The sequence below is a fragment of the Acipenser ruthenus genome, chromosome 18 (assembly GCF_902713425.1).
Source record: "Acipenser ruthenus chromosome 18, fAciRut3.2 maternal haplotype, whole genome shotgun sequence".
NCBI lineage: Eukaryota > Metazoa > Chordata > Actinopteri > Acipenseriformes > Acipenseridae > Acipenser > Acipenser ruthenus.
The window spans coordinates 19382328-19395033 of record NC_081206.1 but is presented as its reverse complement, the minus strand read 5'-3'; the positions used below and the strand labels follow the sequence as shown (position 1 = coordinate 19395033).

The window sequence follows — 12706 nt, the reverse complement described above, 5'->3', positions numbered from 1 at the left end:
TTTCTGAAGCAGCTACGGTCATATAAGTATAAGGGAATAAACATTAGCTCTAAAATTACATTGCAAAACAGTACAAGGCGCAAAGCCCTTTTATAATTAGTTTATTTAATTGGGATATTGGTGTGAATGGAAACACTAGCAGTGTTGGTGGGAACGTTGACAGTGGTTTCACATTGTATTGTTTATTCTTTCAGTTTTAAAGCTTTGAAAGCTATGAGCTAAGTTAAGCCAACTCCCTTCATGTTATGTTTGGTCCTTAAGGTGGTCTGCTACAGCTGTTACTATCCTTTTCACTCACCACCCTCCAAATTTAAGTAATTGTAGCTTACAAAACAGCTTCATTCATTTTCTCTGCCATGCACATCCATTCATATTATAGGTCACAAATGTGTAGTTTTCAAAGAAACACGTGTTTTATTAAACATTATATCTGGTACTACACTAGGTTAAATAACTCTGTTTGCAAGACATGCTTTGACATTAACTAACCACAATCACATTAAAAGTATGGGTACCTCCATTGTTACTTATTTTTTATTTCCTACTATCTTCGGTACATCTTGTTTTGCATAAATGGAAAATAAAAAAATGCATTTTGCCAGCAATGTAAATTAAATATACCACCTTAAAATGAAGACATTTACATGTATATCATAAACTGTACCAAACCACCTTAAAAACCTATGTAAACCAACAGAGCTATGCCATCTGGTGTCCACCCACCCTCACAATGTTAAAGAAGTTAAAAACAGAACATTATCTATTGATTGGGCCAAGAAACATCCACATTTATTAAAGGGGGGTTGGGGATTGCTCTGGAATCACAGGAAACATGGACAATGACTGAACAATAACTGATTAAATCTCAACATAGAGGCAACACAACGAAACCACTCCAATGTCATAATCATCAACATGCCCGTCATTTTTACTGTCTGGTGTTGTGTAACTATATAAAGCTAATGTTTTACAGTTTCTTGCACAGCAGTTACTAAAGCTACATAGGGTGGGGATTACGTGGTCACATATTTAGAGTTTTACAGCCAAACGCATAGAAATAGCAATATAGTTCACATTAATGTGCAGCCTCAGGCAAATCCAGTGCTTGCTAGAATGGCCTTGTTTACAGCAGAACTAGACAAGAGGTGGCTGGTGCTACCATGCTGTGTTATTCTGAAGCTGTCCGAACAGCACATGATATGCAGTATACAGAGATTGTCTTGTGTCTGTCTCGCACTGTTCATTGACAAGGGGAAGTTCACCTTCATGAGGATTTCTCATGTTAAGAGCATTCAAACCTCATGATTATCAGCACAGAATGCTTCTATGAATCTGGGCTAGCAACCATCACTTGCTCCAGCCAGTGTTGAGCATAGTTCTGCAGTTTAAGATAGTTGTTAACACAGTTAATAAACCAACAAAAATGCTCCTTAAAACAAGTATGTCAGTAACATAAATCCTTCACCCTGGCTGTATATATTACATGCTGTACAGAATAGTATAGAATACGAATTAGCATTGAACTGTTTAAGCATAACTGGATAAGCAGGTCTTTAGATATTATGAAGTGTGACAGACATACATGTTTGTCCGTCTGTATGTCTGTCTGTCCATACATGTATGTTACGACCGCCTCCACTATATTCACTTCGAAAGGGATTTCATCCCCAGCGGTGGATAACAAAGTGACCGGAGTGAAACAGTTATCTCCCGGGATGTATGTAGTAATACTAAAATAACGTTTTCATCTTCTTATCAAAACGTCTGTAAGAGTTTATTTTATTATTCCTATATATTCTACCATTGAGTGTTTTATCGTTATGAACCCACAGGTGCCTCGTTATCAATATGCATCATCAGTTGCTGTAGATGTAGCCCCATACACAACTATTTTGATTTTAATAGTTTATGAAATGGAACAAATCTCAGTTAGTTAAAAAAAAGAAACTATCACTAAAGCAAGATGACAGAAGAGAGCAAAATGAAAGCAGAAGTATCTGAGGGTCAATCATAAATATAAACTAATCTAGGGTAGTACATACAGTAACACTAAAAGAAACAAACTGATTGAACTTCAGCACTTCCTTGTATCCCACTTGCAGGTGTCTGGGATTTGTATTGAACCCTCATCATTACTGGTATGTGAACCTGGAATTCAGTTTGTTTCTGGCAAAGCTGTAAAACACATGTTATTGATTGTAAAGATGTTTTTCTTCAAGTAAATAGAAAATAAAAATATATATGTTATTGTTCATTATAAAATCCGGTGATGGCTATACCATATTCTCAATCAATCATTCAGAGAGCTGAATGCACTTTTACCAGGTTATTAAATACTTAAGGAGCCACTTGGTATTAGTTTTCTTAACTAATGTAGCTTTGCGTTCGTAAGAATCAAATCAGAGAATACATGTGGTACTTCTCACATCCACTAGGGGCAGAGTGTTGCAGGGGGACAGGTTAATTGCTACACTCTTGTGTACCACACACACACTTGGAGGTTTGACCTGATTCTGAGAGCTATATTGAGGCCAACAGGCTTGTTTTAAACTTGTAAAACTTTGTTTTAACAGTCACCAGGACGTGATGACTGGGGTTACCATATGACACCATGTTCACGGGGACAGTTTGGGACAGTCCAGGCTTTTCAACTCACATTGCAATGCAGTCTGGTACGTGTTACTGTTTCAGGTACCTTTCACTTGTTTCTTTTCTTTAAGAGAAGCAGGACTGCACTTACCAGAATGCATTGGGGTGTGAGTTAAAAAGCCTGAAATGTCCCAAATTGTCCCAGTGAGCATGGAGACATATGGTAACCCTAGTGATGACTGAAAAAGTAAATTATACCCAAGTTACTTTCAATAACATATCTGTGTAATGAAAAAGTGACTCCCATTCATCTTTATTAAAATTGGGTTTGCTCTTCTCTGACTTTTCATAGAACAGTGAAAGGGTTAATGGTCCTCCGTCTCGTATCACAGGGCACAGGCTTGAGGAGGCAGTGGTCCGATAGTCTGTGCACTAGTTGTATGGGACTTGTACCAAGCTGCCTACCCCCCTGTAAAATAGGTTTCCTGTTGGAAATAGTGTTGTTTTGTTACTGTTTAATTTGTGTTGTAATTATTGTTTAAGTGTGTGCTGGAAGTCCCCAATCATTTGAGCATGCGGAGCACAAGAAGGAAGTCCTTAATTGATTAGTTAATTAATCATCAATTAACAAATGAAAGTCTAATGTGTCATATATAGGCTGTTGGATGACCTTTGTTAAGTAAGCGGTTTCAGCACTGACAAATGCTACCAAAGCATACTGTTTCCAAGCCGTGTATTAAGGTAAGACAGAAGTTCAACTGATGGAGAGCAGGGAAAGCTTTGTCTCCCCTTTAAATGCCTGAACCTGTTTGTTTATTTTGTGTTGGCAAACAATAAAAGTGAGCAGCTTTTCCTGTATTTTCTTGCTGCAGTATCACAAGCCTTTATGAAAAGTCTGGGGTAAATCTTTTGCCTGTCCTCTCAACAGACCAGCTCAAATGCTCAATACTTGAAGATTGTCTTCTTTTCACCTCCCTCTTTGATCTAGTATTGTATTCAGAACCATAAGTGGTCTGGGCTATGGACCAGGAATCTTGATATTTCCACCCCAGAGCTAAAACATTTAATCAAAACCAACATTTATTGCACATACTCAGGTGAATAACATTGGAATTATTAGAAGGCGTCAATATTTCTGAACACCACAGAATATAAATTGCAGGTAAGTCCACAAAGGAGGTTCTATAAATATTTGATTGATAAAGTGGTCATCTGTTTGTTTGTTTTTTTAATTTGTTCACAAAATTTTAAAAAAAAAAAATAAAAAAAAAAACACTGGTACTGTGCCATTTTTACACAAGATTCAAAAAGTCCAAATGTATATAAATAGATTTCAGAATAAGTCCAGAAGTCCATTTTCGTCCAGTCTAATATTGACCCATTGTTGTGTGAACAGTTTCCTGTCCAGACATTAGTTCTGTTAAGAACATATTTACATACTAAAATCCAGACAACTAGAAAAGGTGCTGTCACTCCTCAGCGTCCTTCAAGGTCACTTCCTCTGTGTTGTTGACATCTTTCGAACTCCTTTCATTCGATACAGCAGTCCATTGATAAAGTCCTGGTGAAAGAATAACAATGACATCATCGTCATTACAAGTATAACAGTATGTTGCTTGTGGCTTGACTCCTGACATGCTGGCGAGTGCATTGTGTCACAAACCAATTCTAAAGGGTTTGAGCTCAAACCTCTTTAAGTATACTTATATATACATCAACATCAACCACAGGACTACTTCAATGTTAATGTTGGTTTCAAACCCTCAGCTTTGTGCAGGTGTAAAATTGTCATTTAACCCTGTTTGTACTGTGGAACGTATCAATCATGGAGCCTGCTACAGTGTGCGCTTAACAATAGAATTGACCTGGTCATAGCATCTTAGTGTCCTCAGTTCAACTTAAAATGACCACCATTTTTCATGTTACACTTCCAGTGCGTTTTTTATTCTTCTTATGCTCTGTTGATCTTTGTCAGTTTCAATTATGTGCTCGGCTGAAACTGACAAGGGGGCTGAAAAGAAAAGTAGAGCTTGTGTTCAAAGCAGAGCTGCTCGATGGCAGTACTTGGAAAGGGATGCCTATTGTCTTCAACCTGCTCGATGGCAGTACTTGGAAAGGGATGCCTATTGTCTTCAACTGACTACAGGTCACCTGATTTAGAACCTGTAAAATAATAATTTTAAGTGTTTCAAATGTGTCGTCTGGGACGAATATTGGGAAATGGGATCGGAATGAAAGTCGTATACGTTTTGTGTGCATGTACTGAGCAATCTTGTCTAATGCCAGGATGGATTCACCCCATCAATGTTCTTCATTTTAGACTGCTAATTTACAGTGTCAATGTGGCAGAGCAGGGCTCTGCCCTTAGAAATACTGGCAGGGAAGGAGTTAAATTCTCCTCCCTGCCCAGATTGATTGTCAGGTGGGAGCAATCAGTTAATTAATCATCCAATTAAGGACCCAGCCACCTGGCATAAAAGGAGGCCACAGCCTCTCATTTGGGAGAGTTCCAGAAGGACAGGATGAAGTGTGTGTCTGTGTGTGCTATTTTGTTAGTTTTGATCCAGTGAAGGCAACGCCCAGCCTGGAAACTTTATTTGTAAGTTTCATTTTGTTAGTATTTTGTGTTTTGAACCTTTTTGTTTGGCCCTTGTGCCTATTTATTTGATTATTTTTGTTTATTAAAAAGCTTTATTTTTTGAACTTTATACTGTCTCTGAGTCTCAACCTCTGCCAATCCTGTCACAGTTGGTGTCAGAAACGGGATAGCGCCACCTTGAGACTCAGTGACAGTATAAAGTTAAAAAAATAAAGCTTTTTAATAAACAAAAATAATCAAATAAATAGGCACAAGGGCCAAACAAAAAGGTTCAAAATACAAACAAAATGAAACTTACAAATAAATTTTCCAGGCTGGGCATTGTCTTCACTGGATCAAAACTAACAAAATAGCACACACAGACAAACACTTCTTCCTCTCCTTCTGGAACTCTCCCAAATGAGAGGCTGAGGCCTCCTTTTATGCCAGGTGGCTGGGTCCTTAATTGGATGATTAATTAACTGATTGCTCCCACCTGACACAATCAATCTGGGCAGGGAGGAGAATTGAACTCCTTCCCTGCCAGTATTTCTAAGGGCAGAGCCCTGCTCTGCCACAGTTACATAAGAGCTGTACATTTCAGGGACCAAGTGCAACCTCTATACTGTACCACCATATGTTCCAGATATGACAATTGGTTTGGCTAATGCCCTCATCGTAATTTGATTAATTTTAATTGTTTAAAGTTCTGGGTGTATGTTTATAATATAATGAGACAAATTCATCAAGGCTTGTATAAACTATTTAGGAACATTTTTAGTCCTTAAATTAACCTTAAATAAGGAAAAACAAACTTTGTTAAATGAGACTTTCTGAAAAATATAATAAAGTGCCTGTTGCTGTCATTGATATAACATATATGATTTGGTTTATATTAAATAACAAGATATAAACTAAAAAAATTAAGAACCTTGAAAAAACGAGTTCAGATGTTTTTGCAGCCCCTGTTATAATTCATGCAGTGGACTGGGATGTCACTCTGCCACACTAGCACAATGTACAATGATACAACTGTACTTCTGTTCCATGTGTTTATTCATGCTTCATTTATTTCTTCATTTCCTGTCGGCAGCAGCATTAACATAACAAGCCTATCACAATACAAAAAGCAATCATGTGCCGTTTATCACTTGAATTGTTTCCCCTAGTGTTGTAGCAGAGAATGAAAGATTGCCTACCTCTTTGGGTTTGCCGCACTCCTGTAGAAGCTCCTATAAGAAGAAGGATGGTAGAAGGCTCGTTAGCTGCTTTCTTAACTGAGGTTATCATGGAATCCAACAAGGATGGGGGCGGTCTTTTGAAGTCATTGATCAAAATGATTATGTTGCAAAACAAAGCTATGGCCTATTTTAGGTATACCAGTGTGAAAAGGTATAATGAAAACAGGTTAAAGAATGGTGAAGCACAGAAATGTGCTATTTAGAAATGCTTAGATCAATTGAATAGACCCCCTTTGCGGTGTAAAATTCTGGGTGTATGTATGTAATATGCTAAGCCAGTTTCATCAAGGCATCTCTCTCTCTCTCTCTCTCTGAAAGGAAATAATGTTGCAAAAATAGTAACAAAGTATTTAGGAAAATGTTTAGTCCTTAAATTAACCATAAATTAGGAAAAACAAACTTTGTTAAAATGAGACTTTCTGAAAAATATATTCAAGTACCTAATACATATATGAACTGTTGTTGTTAAGTCATTTATATATAATATATGATTTGCTTTATATTAACTACCAAGATATAAACTAAAAAAATAAATAAACTTGAAAAGACGAGAGACTCTGCCACACTACGCACCATCTACAATGATACTACTGAACTTTTAAAAAACTGTTCCATGTATTTATTCATGCTTAATTTATTCATTTCCTGTTGGCAGCAGCATTAACATAACAAGTTTATCACAATACAAAAAGCAATCCAGTGCTGTTTATCACTTGATAACCATGTGTATGTTCATTAATAGCTAACAATATGCCCTTCATAGCATATTGTCAGCTATCAATTGCCACAATAATGTTGAGTTTTCCAGAAACTTTACATTTCAAGCGAGACTTGGGGCTTATTTGTTGTGTTATTTATTCATGCAAACACATTTTTATTATATAAAAAATATACAAAGTATATTTATTAAGCAAAACTCCTGAACACATCTGCTATATCATGGCACATTTCTGAAAGGGTTGTTTGATTCCAGACTGAGCTCTTTTAATTGAATGCAGTGTTTGCTGTGAATAATCAGTTTGCTGATGGCTCACCTGAAGCTTGGCTCGCTGCTCTTCATCTGGAAGTTCAATCAGTTCATCTATGTCAATTTCCAACTCTGGAATCTCTTCCTCCTGGAAATGAGAAACAAGAATCTTCACAACCAAACGGTCACTGAGCCTCTCATAAAGAAGCCTTCATAACCTTCTCTTGTATTAACATTTACAAATATATTCAAATAATAGATATAGGATCATTCAATGAGATGCAACTTCAACCTAAAACCCTGTGGCGAAAGTGAAGGCAATTGATGAGCGCAGGGTTCCTGTGTAGTAAAACCAGGAACGTTACAACAAGTAATCAGCATGGTTTTAAATCTTATTTAACGCTGAAGCACTTTGAATTGTTATCCAGAGCAAGGTGCGGTAGAAATGATCTGTTCAGCAGCAGTCTTGCGATGTTGAAAAATGTAAAACTCATATGATTCCAGCATCAAACTGGAGCTGCTGCCTTTACTGTCTGTCAGCAGATTGCACACAATATCATTCCTTCACCTATATTTCCCTGACTGAAAAAATGTCATCCTTCACAATGGATGCTCAAAACATCCTATGTGGATTTTGAGTAAACAGACTTACTTTTATAAATTTGAGTATAAATCTGCTTTGCTTTCATATTTCAGCTTAAAGGTGCAGTGTCCCAAATAAAAAAAAAACTTAATCAATTACGTTGGGCCCAAAATTTGTGTGATGCACTTTAATAAGAACTGACAAAAATATAGGTTATACACTAACACTGTGACAGTACATTGCTCTTATGCGTGACATAATTTCAACTCCTTCATACAGGTCTCAAGGCGTATTTGTTTCTACTGATAAGACAGTCATTAACATGATCAAAGTAGCAATTTTACTCATTCTTCACCTATGACCTGCTGTAAAACAAAACAGCCTTTCCTATGGTGGTGGCTATATAAAACTGGCCAGCAGCAGTGTCATCAGTAGTTATCTCTATGGTCTGCTTTGCCAAGTCACTTGTCTTCTCAGTAGTAGTGTGTCCTAGGTAAAGGGAAAATGGTACTTCAGTGGTTCTCTTATTTATTTATTTTTTCTAAAACAAGCTTCTACGACTGCAAGATGTATTATGTTTATAAAATGGCTTGAAGAGAGATTTCATAAGCACAATAACACACTCAAAAGCGTGCTGGTTGACTGATACACTTTGGGCTCTCGGCCTGTTGTTATCTCAGTCCAACCACAAGCTTTCACGTGTTATTGCTTCCATAATTAAGCAATTAAAACACCATCTGGTATTTGGCCACGTCACAGCTACCATGGTAATGTCCACTAATCAGGGTTGTATTGTCATTAGAAACCAGTAAACTACACTGTAAGGCTTCACTTAACAAAAAGAAAGAAAAACAGTGGCTTGTCATTGTCGATTTAATTTATTTCAGTATTTCTTGATGCAGCACTACAGAGTGTTTAACAGTTTGTGATTATAATATTAAGTACAATTTGGTGAAATTGTATTTTTCCACCTGCAAAGCATTTGTGATTTCCATTTTTGATTTCCTTCCAAAGGGAACAAAGCAGTAGTCTGAAAGGTATATCAACTCAATACAGTACTGTTTGAGAGGCTGTTGAAGGTCATTATGTTCTTTGAAACAACAGATATGGATGAAAAGTGTCTGCTGCTTGGTACTGAATCACTTCATGGTCTGTAGTTCAAAAGACTAAGGGTGTCCTAATTCCAGTTTAAAAGAAGATACATCCAATTAGGTTCATTCTTTATAATTTGTCTGGATAAGGTTGACCAAGTTAATAATGTCTCTTCTATTGTGAAGACTGGGGAAATGGAGGGATCGTAAGAATGCAATCAACCCAGTTTAAGGGTTAAACTCCCACACCTGAGTGCTCTTAAAGATGTAAAATATATTGTCCTGAAGACCCAGCCATCAATAATGTGCTCAGCATGGTTAAAGAGTGATAGTCCTGCTCCACTGCAGAGCTATTCACTGCATGATATTTGTGAGTCTAATGTGTGCCTTTGGGGGAGTCACAGTACAATCAAGTGCAATCACATTGGCTTCTGCTCCAGATTATTTCAATAAGCAGCCTTACAAGAAAATATTTTGAACAATGGCAAGTTTCAATGCTCTCTGCATTAAACTAATGAAAAAGTCACTGCTTGCATAACTAGTTATTTGAAGAAAACAGTATCTTCAATGGCAATGGCTCTATTATAGGGACATTATGGTACACTAGTGTCCTACTGCATCAGGACCACAGTGCAATATTTCTTCCAAATCCCTTGTGTTTCTTCAGGGTAAGGCAATTGTATTGGAATGGTATTACAGTGGTTCTATTTAAACTTTTCTGTATTGGCACTTCTAAGGATAAAAAATACTGTGTTTTGTCTTCATAGAACTCTACAAACTTAACTTACAAATTCTCCTATCATAGCTTCTGTAGCTCTAGTTGCTTGGTCATCATTACTTAAAGTGTAACAATTTGTATTTCTATGGGAACATTTTTCTAAGTTCCTTATTGTTTTGATGGAAGAGTCTTGCTTGTCTGTTTCTTAGAGACAATACAATAGGACTCTACATAAGGTAGTTTCCATTTGGCAGCATAGAGACTGGGTTAAAGGCTCAGGTATAACATTGTGGCAGGAAATACCTGCTTAATCCAAGTCAAATAAAGTCTGGTTCATGAAGGCCAATAGAAAATAAGGCATTTGTATAATACATACAGGATAATCTTGCTACCCTCCAGTTGATGTGCATGTTAATTATTTAAGGAGGGAAAGATTGCAGGGGGACAGGTTAATGGTTACACTCTGGTGTGCCAGGCATGTTTAAGAGCTCTATAGGCGAGTTTTAAAAAGTCACCAGCATATGATGACTGAAACAGAAAATGATAAGCAAAGCAACAACAACAACAAAATGCATCATTAATTTGACTGTGATATTTCTGACACGTATCAAGATGCTCTTTAAGTCCTGTTTTTAAAGAAGCCACTGGCTAATTAGCAGGCTCTCAGACTGAGCTTCACCTTTTTCACCCTTTGAAAGCTCTAATTTTGTTACTGACATACTTGTTTCATAGACACAATCAAGACAGGTAATTTCCAGGGCACGTCAACAACAGGCCCCTTCCTTGAATGATGAACCTGCTTTTTAAACTAATCCTAATCCTTTTGCTATTATATCGGAAATATTAATCTGTCAGTTCATTGAGTGTGGTTTGAAATGCAAATTCTGTATGCACTGGTGTGCGTTTAAAAGATTATTCACACTTCTAAAAACTCAGTCCTTTTGATCTTTTAATTGGTAATTATGGTGGGCATGAAAAATAATCCATCTAATTAACTGAGTTAAGGTTAAACTCAGTCAGGTAAACTGTCTACTGAAATGACCAATTAAAGGATAAAAAGGATTGAGTTTGAATTGACATATTCATATCCTCTGTCAATATCCCTGCACGTTTTCCACTCTACACAATATAAAGCCACACAGTAACTCAGCCAGCCAAAAACTATTATTAAATTAATAGTTAAATATTAAATTATTATTTTTTTGTGTGTGTACAACCCTTCAGTAAATAACATATAAATTCTAGAGGATTTGAAATCAAAATGTAAAAAATGTATCCATCTTCACATTAATCATTGACTGGAATTGGGTGGTGACATCTTCTTGGATTTCAATACTCGTTCTAAAATACTATTATGCATTATCGATAGTAAAGGATTAAAAATACACTGTGACCACACAGTATTTATTTTCCTCTGCCCGGCGCCTGCACACTGCAGGATAGGGATCTGTAAAAAACAGGGAGGCATTTGATTTCTGCACCATTTCCACCTGAATAACCTTAGCCAAGCTAAATCAATAAATGGGACAAATGCCACAGTAAGTTAATACAATTCTTCAACAGATAAGGCTATAGTGGGTCCTATGGCATCCAGCCTTTAAAGACAAAGATCCTCTTTTCTAAGGCAAAGGCATATTTTTAGAGAGGCATAATTTCAAAAGTATACAGTAATTTTAGTAAAAACAAAACAAAACCACAAACGTTTGTGCCACTGGTAAAATACAGTACAATATTTTTAACTGTAAGGAAAGATGACACCTGAAAACGTGTATTTGGCATTCCCCCTTCCTAACTTAATTTATAATTTTTCATATTATAATTTTATTTTAAAAGATGTGAGTTTATAAAGGGTAATGTGACGTTGTCAAAGTTCAAAGGGGTTTGTTGTGCCTGCCTAGTGCAGTTTTCAGGGGTTCCGCACACAAAACAAGTACAAGGTTTGGTTTTCAGGAACCAAAGAAAGTGGTTTTATTCAAAAACCTAACAAAAGACTGGCTCGAGGGCCATGAAGTACAAACTATAAAGGTTTCAAATACACTCATGCCACACAGGCTTTCACTCACTACTGTTACACCACACATGCTTTCACTCCTTTCCTGCACACTCTATAACAAACACTCTTTGTTTCCCTTTTATACCACGTGGCCAGTGCTGATTAACAATTAATTATTCAATCCCCACTTGGCCACATTCCTCACTTTTCTCCCAGTCACTTACAGACGAACAATTAAACAATCAACCAATCACTCACACATTTACACAATCACACAATGCGCCATCACCATGTAAGCCTCCAAACTCACACACACCCACCCACACATCGTTTTTCTGTGCCAAAACCAGTAGGACCCCACCTAAGCTTTACACTCACTTTGCTGCACATAGAACCTTAGGTGGCCTCAGACATATTAGGTCAGGGGCCAATGTTTAGTTCAGTGACACATTAAGCCTTAAATGTATAACCCTGTAAATATGATGTCGGTACCTCAGCTGGTTGTGAGAAATGAGGCTGTAGCTTTATATAATTAGAGAGAGAGAGAGAGAGAGAGAGAGAGAGAGAGAGAGAGAGAGAGAGAGAGAGAGAGAGAGAGAGACTTAACTTTCCACTCACCCTCCCATAAGAAAATGTTACGTATTGTACCCGCTACTTGGACAGAGATATACAAATATTAAAGGAGTCTATACATTAGCGACAGGTCCACTACGCACAGTTTCTAACAGTGAAATGGTTAACTTAGTGCTCAATCAATTTCTTCTTCCATGTCCAGACCTGTCGCATTACTAATCTCACTCTGTTCCAAGCACCCTGGAAGCTGTATCTCTACAGTAAATTCAATCTTAATACACACACACGGTCACGGTGCACATTCCTAATGAGATTGATTTCCGTCCGGTCTGGATTAATCGAATTAGTTTACAGAGGATAATGGCTCAGCCAA

At 37.1% G+C, this 12706-nt stretch overlaps 1 protein-coding gene across 2 annotated transcripts in view; it reads right to left on the bottom strand.

Moving 5' to 3' along the window:
• Positions 1-3651: 3651 nt before the first annotated feature.
• The window catches only part of LOC117420798 (protein phosphatase 1 regulatory subunit 14B), a 32217-nt gene continuing 23162 nt past the window's right edge, over positions 3652-12706 (bottom strand). For both annotated transcript variants that reach the window (XM_058991429.1, XM_034034444.3), the window contains 3 exons: positions 7443-7523; positions 6367-6399; positions 3652-4150 (listed from right to left, as the gene is read on the bottom strand). In XM_058991429.1, the coding sequence (XP_058847412.1) occupies positions 4082-4150; positions 6367-6399; positions 7443-7523 (183 nt within the window). In that variant the 3' untranslated portion in view covers positions 3652-4081. The remainder of the gene's footprint in view (positions 4151-6366; positions 6400-7442; positions 7524-12706) is intronic.